At 34.5% G+C, this 13,746-nt stretch overlaps 1 protein-coding gene across 1 annotated transcript; it reads right to left on the reverse strand.

Annotated features, from left to right (window-relative positions):
- Window positions 1-2,523: 2,523 nt before the first annotated feature.
- Window positions 2,524-6,553, reverse strand: LOC117929125. Its single transcript, XM_034849341.1, has 3 exons — window positions 5,871-6,553; window positions 4,060-4,332; window positions 2,524-3,096 (listed from the first exon to the last, which is right to left on the reverse strand). Exons 1-3 carry the CDS (start codon window positions 6,474-6,476, stop codon window positions 2,827-2,829), a joined length of 1,149 nt encoding a protein of 382 aa, XP_034705232.1. The 5' UTR covers window positions 6,477-6,553; the 3' UTR covers window positions 2,524-2,826.
- Between the last annotated feature and the right edge of the window lie 7,193 nt (window positions 6,554-13,746).

The following is a 13,746-nucleotide window of genomic DNA, read 5'->3' on the forward strand; positions in this document are numbered from 1 at the left end:
TAAGAACACCCTAACACCATATCAAAACGGACGTCTTTCCTCAAACCTTGTAAACAAACATCCACCACATCATCAAAGGAACCAACATGAAATCAAAATCTCAGAAAATTTAATCACACCCACCTTCATTTCGATTTGGGAATGATGATGATAACATACATGCGAAGGCTTTTCTGAGTTGCTCACAATCCTCGGCTGCACGATTGGGGGACATTCATAGTTGACCATGGTGTTTACGGAGGGAGAGAAAGGGGCAGGAGACTGGTGACCCTTTTTGCTATTATTTGAGATTTTTCAGTCAGAATGACATGGCAACATCCAGCTGACTTGGAACTAATGAAGGGCATATTGGTCAGTTAATATCTCATAGCCTTCCTGTTAATTCTGATACATCCATGGACCATTTCTTAATTTTTGGGCCCAGCTGGGCCCAAAACACAATTCTCCCAAAATATTATTGTCCATTCATGTACTCTAATAGTACTTTTAAATTTGTTTCACAATTACCTACACATCAATTTAACTTTTAATTTATTTTTATTATTTCTCTCACATCAATGTATCTCACTCACCACTTGTCACTTTTTTTTTTCTTCTCCTACCACCATAATCCATTGTTACATATTATAGTTTTTATTATTATTTTTCTTTTTTTTTTCCTTTATATTCTTTTCAACATGCTCGTGCATTTTCTCATAAAACTTCTTTAATTTTAATTTTTTTCTCTTTAATTTCTCCATATTTATTGATTTTAATTATTTTTTGACATATTAAACTTAAAATGATAATATATAATAAATATTTAATATAACAAATTAAATAAAAACAAAATATATAATAGACAAAAATGAAAATATTATCCCACAAATAATATATTCTAAGATTTTAAATATTAATTATAATAATACATTTTATAAATTAAGGTTTAAATTTTAAAATTCTGTTTTATCATTTAGAAGTTTATGATATAAGATTTTTTATATTAATGCTAAACAAAAAATTTATTTATTTTGTAAATTATATCACACATAAAAGTAAAAATATATTTGTAATACTATTTTATTATTTACATTATTTTTCTTTTAATTTTTATTTTAAATTTATCATATCAAAATCACAATAAGTGCTGATACTTTTTATCATTTTTCTTATGATTTTAAATTGATTGTGGATCTATTTTTTTTTTGGTTAAAATATTTAATTTTTAATTAAAATAAAATATAAAAGAAAAATATTTTTCATAAAAAAAATTGTATTTAACCTTTTATATTAATTTCATATAAAATCGAAACATCCTTAAAAAAAAAAGGTTAATTCATGCTTAGAGGAATCGAAAACACTATCATACTTATCATGGTATATATATTCTTTTAGGACTCTCGATAAGAAATTAGTGGTCCTCGCCCACCCCAAAAGGAACTTTGAACCCTAAGTATATCCATTCTTAGAGGAACCAAGACCCCTATCTCCATTCTCATGGTTCATGTATTCCTTTAGGGACCTTCGAGAAGGAATTGAAGGTTGTTCCCCACCCTGAAATGGACATTGGAACTCAAGGTACATCTTAAAGACAATTTGGTACATTCTTTACGAAATTTGGTATATATTTAATAAAATTTGGCACACCCTTAAAACAATTTGGTACATCCAATCCATGAGCCACCGGGACTTCTATATTATTACCCATGATTTGTTTTATTTCTTTAGGAATCTTTAGGAAGTAATTAGAGGTCATTCCCTACTTCAAAATGAACTTTAGAACCATAGGTACATCCTTAAGAAAATTTGGTAGATCGTTAAAAAATTTTGGAACATCCAATTCTCGGGCTATCGAAACCCATATCTATCTTCTCATGGTCCATATTATCCTTTGAGAACCCTCAGGTAGTAATTGAAGGTCATTCTCTATCTCGAAACGAACTTTGACACTTTTGGCACATCCTTTATAAAATTTGATATATTATTTATAAAATTTGGGGGTAAGTGTCTATTGGAGTGCATGAATAGACAATTTTCCCATTTTACACCAAAATTAAAAAGGAAAAAGTAAAGTTTCAAAATCTCATAATTTTTGTAGTTAGTGTATGGTTACATGATTTCCGCGTGATATATTTCTCTTAAAACTGATAAGTAGAATATGAGGAAGGACAATTAAGGTTGCTGGCTTGCCGAGTGTATTTGACTAGGCTGCTGGCTAAAGATGATAGATCATAGACTACTTCATTTAGGCCTACCTTCATGCAGCAGTTCTTACTTAGTGTTGAACTCAAGTATTCTGGTGTTTCGAGGACACTAGCACCATACATCATGCTAACTATAACTGCAGTATGAGCAAAAATCCCAGTGTAGGAATGATAGGTTCAAGAGTGTACTAGTGTCAAGGAGGCCATCATGTCACATGCCACTCGGGGCATATGCTTATGCAGATGCAGTGATTGACCTTACCAATGACAAGGTATAAAAAGAAGGCACAACCAGAACTAGGAAGTCCCTGGATAGGGTCATTTCGTTTAGGCCAAAATATTTGTGTGTGTGAATGGAACCTGTTTATAGATTAAATAAGGCAAATGCGCCATGAAACATCACAAAAGCAAAGGTTGGTCTTATTCAGGGTGTGCCTCAATGATAAGTTCTATTCATCCTAGTTTGGCAAATTTTGACATTTCTAAACGCCCTAATTAGCTTTACAAGGTAAAGTAATCCTTGCAAAACTCAACTCTGATACAGAGGCAGGGAGCCCTGTATCACTTTCTTTTATATCCTAAGTCAAAACCTCAGGCTTAACAACTTTAGTGAGAAACCAAGAGCCAAAAACTCTTGAAACAATCACTGGGGGGCACCTTTCTCAAGCTTTTCAATTTCTTCTCTGTGCTTTCTTTCTGCTTCCTGAAGTTCTCTTTCAGCATCTTCTTCTTCCTCTATCTGATCAAGCTCTTCAAACTCCTTAGTTGCTGCCATTGCTTTTACTACAGGATCTCTTAGTTCAGATATTAGTCCACCACCGACCTTGTACTCTTCTTCATCTCCAATCAGGAACAAACGTTGATCAGGTCCTGTTGCCATAGGTATATCAACTGCCAGTAGCTTCATATCATACTGCAAATGAAGATAAACGTCATATCCTTGAATAAGAAATTACTAGATATCTGAGCACCCCTCTACTGGCAGACATATTTTTCATGTTTTGTTCTATCAGTTCAAGGTTTCATAAAAGAAAATTTTAGGTCTCCATATTCCATGTTTAGAAAGCTTTAAAATGGTCAGGCTAGGAAATCTTTCTTCAGCTTGGGTACAGGCAAAACTTAGTCATTGAATGTGGTCGAGAGTACACAATAGAAGAACCATAGTATTTTCAGTCAGTGAATATGCCCGAGCACTAACAGGGTTTTCACTTCTGTAAGTAATGTAGAGTTAAATTCCACATACCCATAGTTTTCTTCTGTTCAAATGGGGTCAAAAACCAATTATTTATATATTTTGATAGGCAATAAAAGCTGTACATATATGGCAAAAGAAAAGAGTATACCAGAGTAGCACAGGACATACACAAGGGGCATAAAAAGGCAAAGCCGCACAAGAGAGAACACGAAAAACAACTCTCTCTCTCTCTCAACAAAATCCTAACAAATTAACAAAATCAATCAAAGGTATGAACCTTCCTTAATATACATCCCTGCCCATGCTAAGAGGTTACTTAGGAACAAACATTCCAACTTTTGATCTGACATCTCGTCGTGTTCAAAAGCCTGTCTGAAAAGTGATATAAGAATCATGAAGGTAGGTAGTAGGGATGCCCTTTGGTCTTACTTGGGACAGACCTGATTTGTTTGCTGGGGCATTTTTTGACCAGAAAAGTCCTATTGGTGGGACCCAACAACTGCAATAAAATTTTCACAGACAGACCCTCCTTATGAGGAAATAAATCTGGTTGAACTTCAGGAAATAGTCCCCTGTTATTGTTACAGAAGGCAGTTAAAATAGGAACAGGTAATATACCCAAGGATAAGAAGTTTGAATGCCTCATAATAAGAAAAGGGGGCAGAAAGTATAGAAGCAAACCTCGCCTTTTTTCTTCTTGACTTCAATGCTTACTAGGCCTCTTCTCTCAGAACCTCGAATTGGGAAGATAAGAAAACAGCGCTTGCTCCTAAGAGTTGGCTTGAATTTCTTCAGACTAAGTCCACCTCCTGACATCACATATGCTCTCAAATCTGTCCCTGTGAGAGGGGCACCCATAACCTCAAGAATCCCAGCAGATGTGTTAAGCTTCCTCATGGCAATTCTATAAACTTTATCAGGATTGATTGTGAGCCTTGAACGGATATACAGGCCCTTAAAACAAAAAACGACATACAGAGAACCAATTATTATCCATTAAGAAAATGTTAAAACCCATTAAACATATCCAGCTCCAATCGGCAGAATATGCACAATGCTTCATGAGGTTTTGACTGTTGATTGGGAATGCACACTTGAGCATGAGATGACAGAAAGTCATCTAAGATAACACAAAAAATTTGATAAAAGAACTAGAGGGGCTTGATACAAGTTGAAGCCATCAACAGGACAAGAGACAGCCAAAATGAATGCAAGTCAAGGGAGTTAGAAAATAAATAGCTTCCAATTGCTTAATAGATAATATGGCCCTAGATAGAGCTAAATTGATAAAAATAATTTATGTGGCCAATCCTGACTTTGTTGAGATCAGGTGGTGAGCATTATGATGTGCATTGAAGGAAGTAAAAATACACATTATGATTGCAGTAATTTGAAAGAGAAAATCAAAATTTTAAAAAGGGCAAAATTCTTATTAGAAGTAGTCAAAAGACAGTTCCTAAGAATGAATTCATATCATTTACCAATTCCTGTGTAATAAATTATAATTATTTTTTTATAGGCAATAAAAATATATATATAAAGACTAAAAGAGCCTAAGAGGAGACACATCAAAGTACACACAATGTATACAATATGTGCCAAAAGGCTAACCAAGGAAAGAAAAAATAGAAAACAAACTCTCTCTCCTTACTTGAAGCTCAACCAATCCACAAAGCCTACCATAGACATAAAGTGCTCCTCTATGTACCCTCTAACCCATTTCAAAAAGGTAGACATAAAAGGAGATTAGATTGCTTGGTTTGAGTGATCAATGTCATTAAATGAGGTGGCTAACATCTCTACCATGACGAGTATTTTCCCATGGATGTTGCACACTCAAGCAACAGGAATAACAGGTACTATACAGTGAACTTCCTCAATATGCACTATGTGGGCTCAGACAATAACATGAAAAACAATAGAATTTACTATATAGAAGGTAACGGAATTCAGGTTACCAGGTTCTGGGGGATCTGTATGGCTAGTCAACCTGCTGAAGACTTGGAATATGAATCATGTGACCTGTCAATCTTACTTCAACAAAATCCTTGCAGTGTATCAACATCTGTACACATTCAATACCTAAAAGCAACAATTGGGCTGCTAGATGAAATGCAGAGTTGAGGGACATTGGGCCATTGGCATTGTCAATGTTAACATCATTTCTTTATCAAACCAACATCCATTAAGTTGAGTTCCGTAGCATTCCCATCAGCAAAGGCCAGTTTTTTTTATTTTATGGATTCTGATAATATGTTAGAGAGAGTGTGTTGCTGGGGCCAGAAGTAAGATTACAATGATAGGCATATTATTTACATTCTCACTATTATCCAGACCATCAAAGAACCCACTTGTATATGCAATCAATAAATCTAGAAGAAGCGAACACATGAATTACATAAAAATTTAAGCTCAAACACAGATTGAGAGGTTCTGGGTGGATCAGCATGTGAAGATCAAGAAAGTGAGCCGGAAATATGAAAGCAACTTACAGAGAAAGCAACTATAGATGCTGAAAGCGCAAGAAACCCATACTTGGCCATGCCTTCAGAAAGGCCGACGAAAGTGGTTGCAATTCCAAACATAGCCCTCCACAACACAGCGCACAGCACAACTCCTCCGGCCCCCAACAGAAACACATAATTCCTCTTCCAAAACGCCTCAATCTGCAATCCAACAGCTTCCCGGTAACGATAGAAAGCAGAACGAAGAGAACGCAGCGGCAGATCCAGAAATGCCTTTGGGAAATTAGCATTGGTTTGAGCTTTACCCAAGTTCCAACCCCCAGAAGAGAAGTACCTAAGCCCTGATGAGTTTGCGTAGAGTCTAGCACCAAACCCAGAAGAGAAAATCGGAGGAATCGGGTAGGGTTTCGAGAGCCGCTTAGATTGAATTTGGAAGCTTTCAACTCTGGAAGAAAAGCATAGGGTTGTAGAAAGTGGATCAGGGCCGCGAATAGCAGAGGAAGGAGAAAGGGAGCCGCCGGCGGGAAGAGAGATGGAGGGTTTATCGTGAAAATGAAGACGATTGATGTGTGATCTGAGGAGACCCAGAAATTGAGAATGGTGTTGGAAGAGTCTTTGTGGGGGCTTTGCCATTTTTCTTCTTTCTTGTGCAGATTTAGATTCACCGAGCCACAAACTCAAGAGTAGACCATGGAGACGATGATACTCATGTTATATATATGCCTCACCGGTCTCCATTCTCTTGCATTTCATTTTTCTTTTCCCAAAAATGAAAAACAACGGTATTTTACTATTTTATCTCAAATTTGTACTCTTCTTAGTTCTTACAAAACCGAATCTATTTTCATTTCTTTTCTATCCAATCACAGGATGAAAATAAACATTTTCCTGGAAAATAATATTTCACCAGTTAAACATATCATCATATTTCTTATAAACAAAGTTGTTACACATTAAAATGAGAGGATGATCCATGGAGAGGCTCATAGGCCTTGATGAATACATCAATTCTAGCAAATAAGTTGGCCACTTTAGATCACAGTTGCACAACAACAAGAAGTTTTAAGATGTCTTTTGAGGTTATTTCTGAAATTTTATTTTTCATGTAATTATATTTAAAAAATAAGTTATATCTTAAAATAAATTTAAAATATTTGTACATAATCATTTAGAATGTCTTTAAGGCAAATTTCATCCCTCTTTCTTTTGATATTTTGGTTCTATTCGCGGGATTGAAATTTCAATAAATATACCTTCGTTATTTTGCATGGAAGGAAAAGGAAAAATGAGTGAAAATAAAAAAGAAAAATGATAGGGAAAGTACGATAAAATTTTAAATTAATATAATTATGTATATTTAATTAAAACTTGATGAGAGAAGAATCAAATTAATTTAATGTTTTTAAAATGATTTAAAATATGACATATATTTTAAAATTTTTACATGAGCACTTGCTAATTTTATGATAGTAAGTTAAGAAAAATGTTTTTATATTTCAATTTATAGATGAATTTTCTTTTTAAAAATAGTTAAAAACTCATTTTATAAATTATTTTTAAATTACTTTTTTTAAAAAAAAAACTTGTAAAACAAACAGGTTAATTCAACGAGAGATCAAAAACAAAAAAGATAAGGTTGGGTGATGTTGATGAGTAAACATTTCAAAGTTAACAAGTCCCGATAAATTGTTTCTTTAATAAATTTTTCTAAATAATATAAATAAAATCCAACAAAAGAGATTGAATTCTTTTATGAGGATGAATATGGTGGGAAGAGTTAATGAAACTAGATGGCAGATACTAAAGATGGGTTATAGCACTAATTCAGTAACTATTAAAAAACATTAGCAATTGAAGCCTTATTACTTTTTTTTTTTTTTCACTTAAGTCTCATTGGTTTCTACATAGATACAATTTGTTTGTACCGCGGTTGAATAGGTTTGTACTCTTATTGATCAATGTATATTTTATCATATACTGTGAACAAGTCAAACTTAAATTTCAATGGGTGCCAATTCACTGACTTAGATTTTTGGGTAATAAACTGATTACTGTTCCTGCATAAAATTTCTTAAGGGATGTCTATAATAATATCCTCAACAGCTGAAGGCAAAACCAATCTTCCAGGCTGATCAGCTGCCAAGACTCCATTACATTCAAGGAGCCATCCTAGACAGCTGCAGGCAAAAATGCCTTTCCAGGTATAGGATTTGCCAGAGTTCCACGACATCCAAGAAGCTGCAAAATTCCAAATCACAAATTGTAAGCTATTTCATATAACACTAGAAAGGCTCCAACTCAACATGTTGTGAAGAGTGTAAATCTGAAAAAGTATTTTAGCGAATTCAGCTAATTTTTACAAAATTTAAAATAATTTTTTATTTTTATTTTATTTTATTAGTCTTATATTTTTTGGAAAAGTCTTATTGGGATTGTGCTAGTGGAGTCCGGTTCCACTTATAAGTAGAATCTCGTTCTATTTTGAGTCATGTTCTGATTACAATTATAGTCACATTGGGACTGTGTTAGTGGCCTATAAAAATAGGTGATCTTTCACTCTCTTTAATACCAAAAATTTTCAGAGAGTTTCTCATAGAGCCTTTTATACATCTATCTGAAGGAATTTTTTCAAAACCTGAACTATACGCGTCTCGCTTATAGAGTGCATCAAAGGCAAGATCTGGTTGTTGGATCTTGAAGGTAGACCACTGGTACCTTAGTGCACCGAGTTCATCTGCAAGGAGGGTGGATCTATTTCAAGGACAATGTTTGTCACACCTCAGCCGATAAGTTTTTCTTACTATTTATTATGTTTTTTGTTTGTATCTTTTGGGATTGTCCTTTGTTTCCATACCCTTAAACCAACAATCTTGAAATATATCCAAATAGAAGCTTCCCTAATTCACACTTGTCCTAACACCTCTAAAATTGATCCCTTCAACTGGACATTCTTTAAGAGATGGCAAAAAAGGGTTTTCTCTACAAGATGTAGTGAACTTGGGACACATTTTGACTAACCCAAAACTAGAAGATGGTTCTCATTTGTTACCAACCTAGGAAATTGGAAATAAACAAGTTAGGCATGCTATTCTGAGTACTCTTTCTAATGAACTTTTTTATATTTATTGTCAATTTAAAGTTGCAAAAGAAATCTGGGATGCAATGAATAAAAAGTATATTTTGGAAGATGTAGGAACTCATAAATATGCCATAGGGAATTTTAGAAATTTCCAAATGACCGAGGATAGAGATGTATCATCTCAAATCCATGACTACCACTTGTTGATTAATGACTTAACTATTGAAGACATTAAATTATCCAAACCTTTTGTGGCTGGTTATTTAGTAGAGACTTTTCCAGAATCTTGGAAAGACTACAAAAATAACATGAAATAGATGTCCCTAAAGGATGTCATAATCCATATTAGGATTGAGGAACAAAACCGAAATAAGGACAATATTGAGAAAGTTAAGGAAATGTCTTCTAAGGCTAATGTAGTAGAAGAAAAACCCAAACCCAAAAACAATAGGCCTAGAAAGCAAAACCCTAGGACCAAACCTAATGCATCAAACAAGGTCCATAACCCAACTATTAAAAAACGGGGTAACTGCTTTGTCTGTGGCAAGTCTAGACACCATGTTGCTCAAGTCACCATAGGAAGAAAATTGAAAAGTCCAATTCAAAGGCAAATCTAGCAGAGACATGGGTGATTTCAGCAATAGTCTCCTCTAAGGTGAGCATGGTCACCAATATGAAGGATTGGGTGGTAGACTTTGGGGCTACCAGGCATATCTGTGGAAACAGAAGTGCATTTACTTCCTATACCACTGTAAATGAAGGAGATGAACAAATATTCATGGGTGATTATATATCTACTTCAATGATTGGCAAAGGGAAAGTTCTCCTCAAGTTAACCGATGGAAAAGTGCTTGCCCTTAGTGATGTTCTTCATGTGCCAGATATCCGCTGGAACTTGGTGTCAGTATCTCTGATTGGAAAAGCAGGAGTGAAGATCTTGTTTGACTCTGATAAAATAGTTTTAATGAAGAATATTGCAATTGTGGGGAAGAAATATTGTAATCAAGGTTTATTTATGTTGAATATTTATGATATTATCAATAATAACACATCTTCTTCTTCTACTTATATAGTTGATTCTTGTGATATTTGGCATGGTAGACTAGGACATGTAAACTTTTCATATATGAAGAAAATGGTTGAATTGAGTTTAATTCTTAAATTGTCCTTAGAAAACCATGGAAAATGTGAATCTGGTGTAGAATCTAAAACCACAAAGAAATCTTACAAATCAGTTGAAAAAGAATCAAATCTACTAAGTTTAATACATAATGACTTAGGAGACCTAAAAAATACAATGACTAGAGGCGGTAAACAATTCTACATAACTTTCACAAATGACTACTCAAGGTATACAAGGGTATATCTTTTGAGAAACAAAGATGAAGCAAGAAATGCTTTTATCAAGTACAAAAATGAAGTGGAAACTCAACTAAGTGAGAAAATTAAAAGGCTTAGAACAGATAAGGGAGGCGAGTATGAGTCTAACCCCTTTAATTCTTTATGTGAAGATCATGGGATCATTCACGAAACTACTCCTCCTTATTCTCCTGAGTCTAATGGAGTAGCAGAAAGGAAAAATAAAACCTTAAAAGAAATGATGAATGCAATGTTGGTAAGTTCAGGAGCACCCTTGAACTTGTGGGGGGAAGCTATCCTATCTGTATCTCATATTCAAAAAAGAATACCTTACAAGAAAACTAGTAAAACTCTTTATGAGTTGTGGAAGGGTTATGCACCTAATATAGCATACTTGAAAGTGTGGGGATGTTTAGCTAAAGTTCTTTCCCTTGAACCTAAAAAACGAAAACTAGGTCCTAAAACCTTTGATGCAATGTTCATTGGCTATGCTGAGAATAGTGTGACATATAGGTTTCTTGTTACTAAGTTGGAAAACAATCTTGTAGATGTTAATACTATAATAGAAACAAAGAATGTAGATTTCTTTGAAAACATCATTCCTATGAAACTAAATGGTGAACAACAAGTTCAAAAAACAAGTAGAGTCAAGTCTATTGAATCTTCTGAATTTGAACCTAAAAGAAGTAAATGAGATAGGAAAGAAACAAACCTTGGAGATGGTTTCTACATCTTCCTAATAGATGAGAACCCTAGATCCTACAAAAAAAAAAACTATAACTTCTCCTGATGCACCATTCTGGAAGGAGGCCATTAACAATGAAATCGAATCAATCATGTAAAACCATACATGGGAGTTAGTAGATTTACCTCATGGTGCAAAGACTATTGGTTGTAAGTGGATCTTAAAAAGAAAGTTAAAATAAGATGGGTCCATAGAGAAATATAAAGCTCGTTTAGTTGCCAAACGCTTTAAACAAAGGAATGATGTAGATTACTTTGACACCTTTGCCCCTGTGACTAGAATAACATCAATTAGAGTATTGATCGCTCTAGCTTCCATTCATAATTTGGTGATACACCAAATGGATGTCAATACTGCATTCTTGAATAGGAATTTGAAAGAGAAAATTTATATGGAACAACCTGAGGGTTGTGTAGTTCTAGAGAAGGAGAAAAAGGTGTGGAAGTTAGTTAAATCACTATATAAGTTAAAACAAGATCCCAAACTGTGGCACAACAAGTTTGATCATGTGTTAGTAACTAATGGATATTTCATTAATGATGCTGATAAGTGTATCTACAACAAGTATGAGGATAACACATGTGTAGTCATCTGTCTTTATGTTGATGACATGCTGATCTTTAGAACAAGCCTAGAGGTTGTGTGTGAGACCAAGAAATTCGTAGGTTCTAAGTTTGATATGAAAGACCTAGGAAAGACAGAGGTGAATCTAGGAATTAAAATAACTAAAACACCTAATGGGCTTAAACTTTCTCAAGAGCACTATGTTGAAAAGATCCTAAGGAAGTTTGAACACTTTGATTGTAAACCAATGTCAACTCCTTATGATCCCAACTCACAGATGAAAAAAAATAGAGAACATAGTGTTGCCCAAATAGAATATGCTCGGATCATAAGGAGCCTAATGTACTTAATGAATTGTACCAGAACTGACATTGCTTATGCAGTAGGTAGATTGAGTCGGTACACTCAAAGTCCTGATCAAGACCATTGGATTGTTGTTCGTAGAGTCCTTAAGTATTTGAAAGACACCATTAACTATGGTTTGTGCTATAGTGGATTTCCAAGTGTCCTTGAAGGATTTAGTGATACAAATTGGATCTCGAATTCAGATGAGATGAAATCCACTAGTGGATATGTTTTCATCCTTGGTGGAAGTGCAGTTTCTTGGAAGTCTACCAAACAAACTTGCATTACTCGGTTTGCTATGGAGGCTGAGTTTATTGCCTTAGAAAATGCAAGTTCTGAGGCTGAGTGGCTTAGAAACCTCTTAGCAGATATCCCTTTATGGATGAGACCAGCCTTATCTGTGTCTATGCATTGTGACAGTCAAACTGCAATTTCTAAGGCTAAGAGTAAAATATTTAATGGGAAGATTATGCATATACGCCTAAGGCACAATATTGTGCGACAACTGCTTGAAATAAGGGTTATATCCCTAGAATTTGTGAGGTCATAGTTGAATTTGGCCGATCTTTTGACCAAACCACTAAATAAGAAACTAGTGGAAGAAACATCGAGGGGGATGGGGCTTATGCATATTACAGAAGTCAAGAGTGGTGGTAACCCAACCTATTAGAATGGAAATTCCATGAAGTAGGTTCATATGGGTAATAACAAATCACTTGTTGACTTGAGGTGCTCTATCGACTTTAATTGTATGAGAGTTTATCCCTATGGCGTAGATAGAGCATATTCTGCATTGACTAAGGTTGAGTGTTTACTCTTAATAAATACCATATTCCTTATGGATGGTATATTTTAATGCAGAACATACTCAATGGATTCACCTATATGAGAGTGGAGGTGGAGTCGCTTCCTATGAGAATTTAGGCAGATTCTCTGGAGCTCTCATGAATATCCAAACAGGACAAATGACCTATTTGTGCCAACTCGTTCTGTACAACTCATAGTAAAGTTGAGAAAACCAATGTGGATAAAGGTCCCTTAAGTTACATCAAGAAACATTGGTTCATAAAAATTTATTTTCATCGTGTTTTATGACTCAATTCTTATTTGTCCTAAGACTAGTTCATAGCCTTTGAGCATTAGTACTAATGCATTAGATTCTTTTTTCCTCCATTTTTTTTTTCTTTTCACATCTACACTCTATGAGGGATAGTAGGAATAATGTAAATATGAAAAATTGTTTTAGTGAATTCAACTAATTTTTACAAAATTCGAAATAATTTTTATTTTATTTTATTTTATTCTATTAGTCTTATATTTTTTGAAAGAGTTCTATTAGGATTGTGCTAGTGGAGTCCCATTCTATTTATAAGTAGAATCATGTTCCATTTTGAGTCATGTTCTGATTACAATTAGAGTCTCATTGAGACTATGTTAGTGGCCTATCAAAGCAAGTCGCCTTTCACTCTCTTTAATACTAAAAATTTTCAGAGAGTTTCTCCGAGAGCCTTTCATACATCTATCTGAAGGAATTTTTTCAAAACCCGAGTTGTACACCTCTCGCTTATAGAGTGCACCCAAGGTGAGATTTGACTGTTGAATCTTGGAGGTAGACCATTAGTACCCTAATGCACCGAGTTCGTCTTCGAGGAGAGTGGATCTATTTCAAGGACAGTACTTGTCACGTCTCAACCGATAAGTTTTTCTTATTATTCATTTTGTTCTTTGTTTGTGTCGTTTGAGCTTGTCCTTTGTTTCCATACCCTTAAATCAACAGAACCAGTCAGCTTAGTCCATTGGTAAGCAGATGG

Source organism: Vitis riparia, chromosome 13 (assembly GCF_004353265.1).
Source record: "Vitis riparia cultivar Riparia Gloire de Montpellier isolate 1030 chromosome 13, EGFV_Vit.rip_1.0, whole genome shotgun sequence".
Lineage (NCBI taxonomy): Eukaryota > Viridiplantae > Streptophyta > Magnoliopsida > Vitales > Vitaceae > Vitis > Vitis riparia.

Bases quoted from the DNA above. Each gene is read 5' to 3' on its own strand.
- LOC117929125 (XM_034849341.1), bottom strand. From the start codon at position 6,476: ATGGCAAAGCCCCCACAAAGACTCTTCCAACACCATTCTCAATTTCTG. The intron at 4,333-5,870 runs GTAAGTTGCTTT...TTTTGTTTTAAG, and splicing joins CATCTATAGTTGCTTTCTCT to GGCCTGTATATCCGTTCAAG. The intron at 3,097-4,059 runs GTTTGCTTCTAT...CTTCATTTGCAG, and splicing joins TCAAGAAGAAAAAAGGCGAG to TATGATATGAAGCTACTGGC.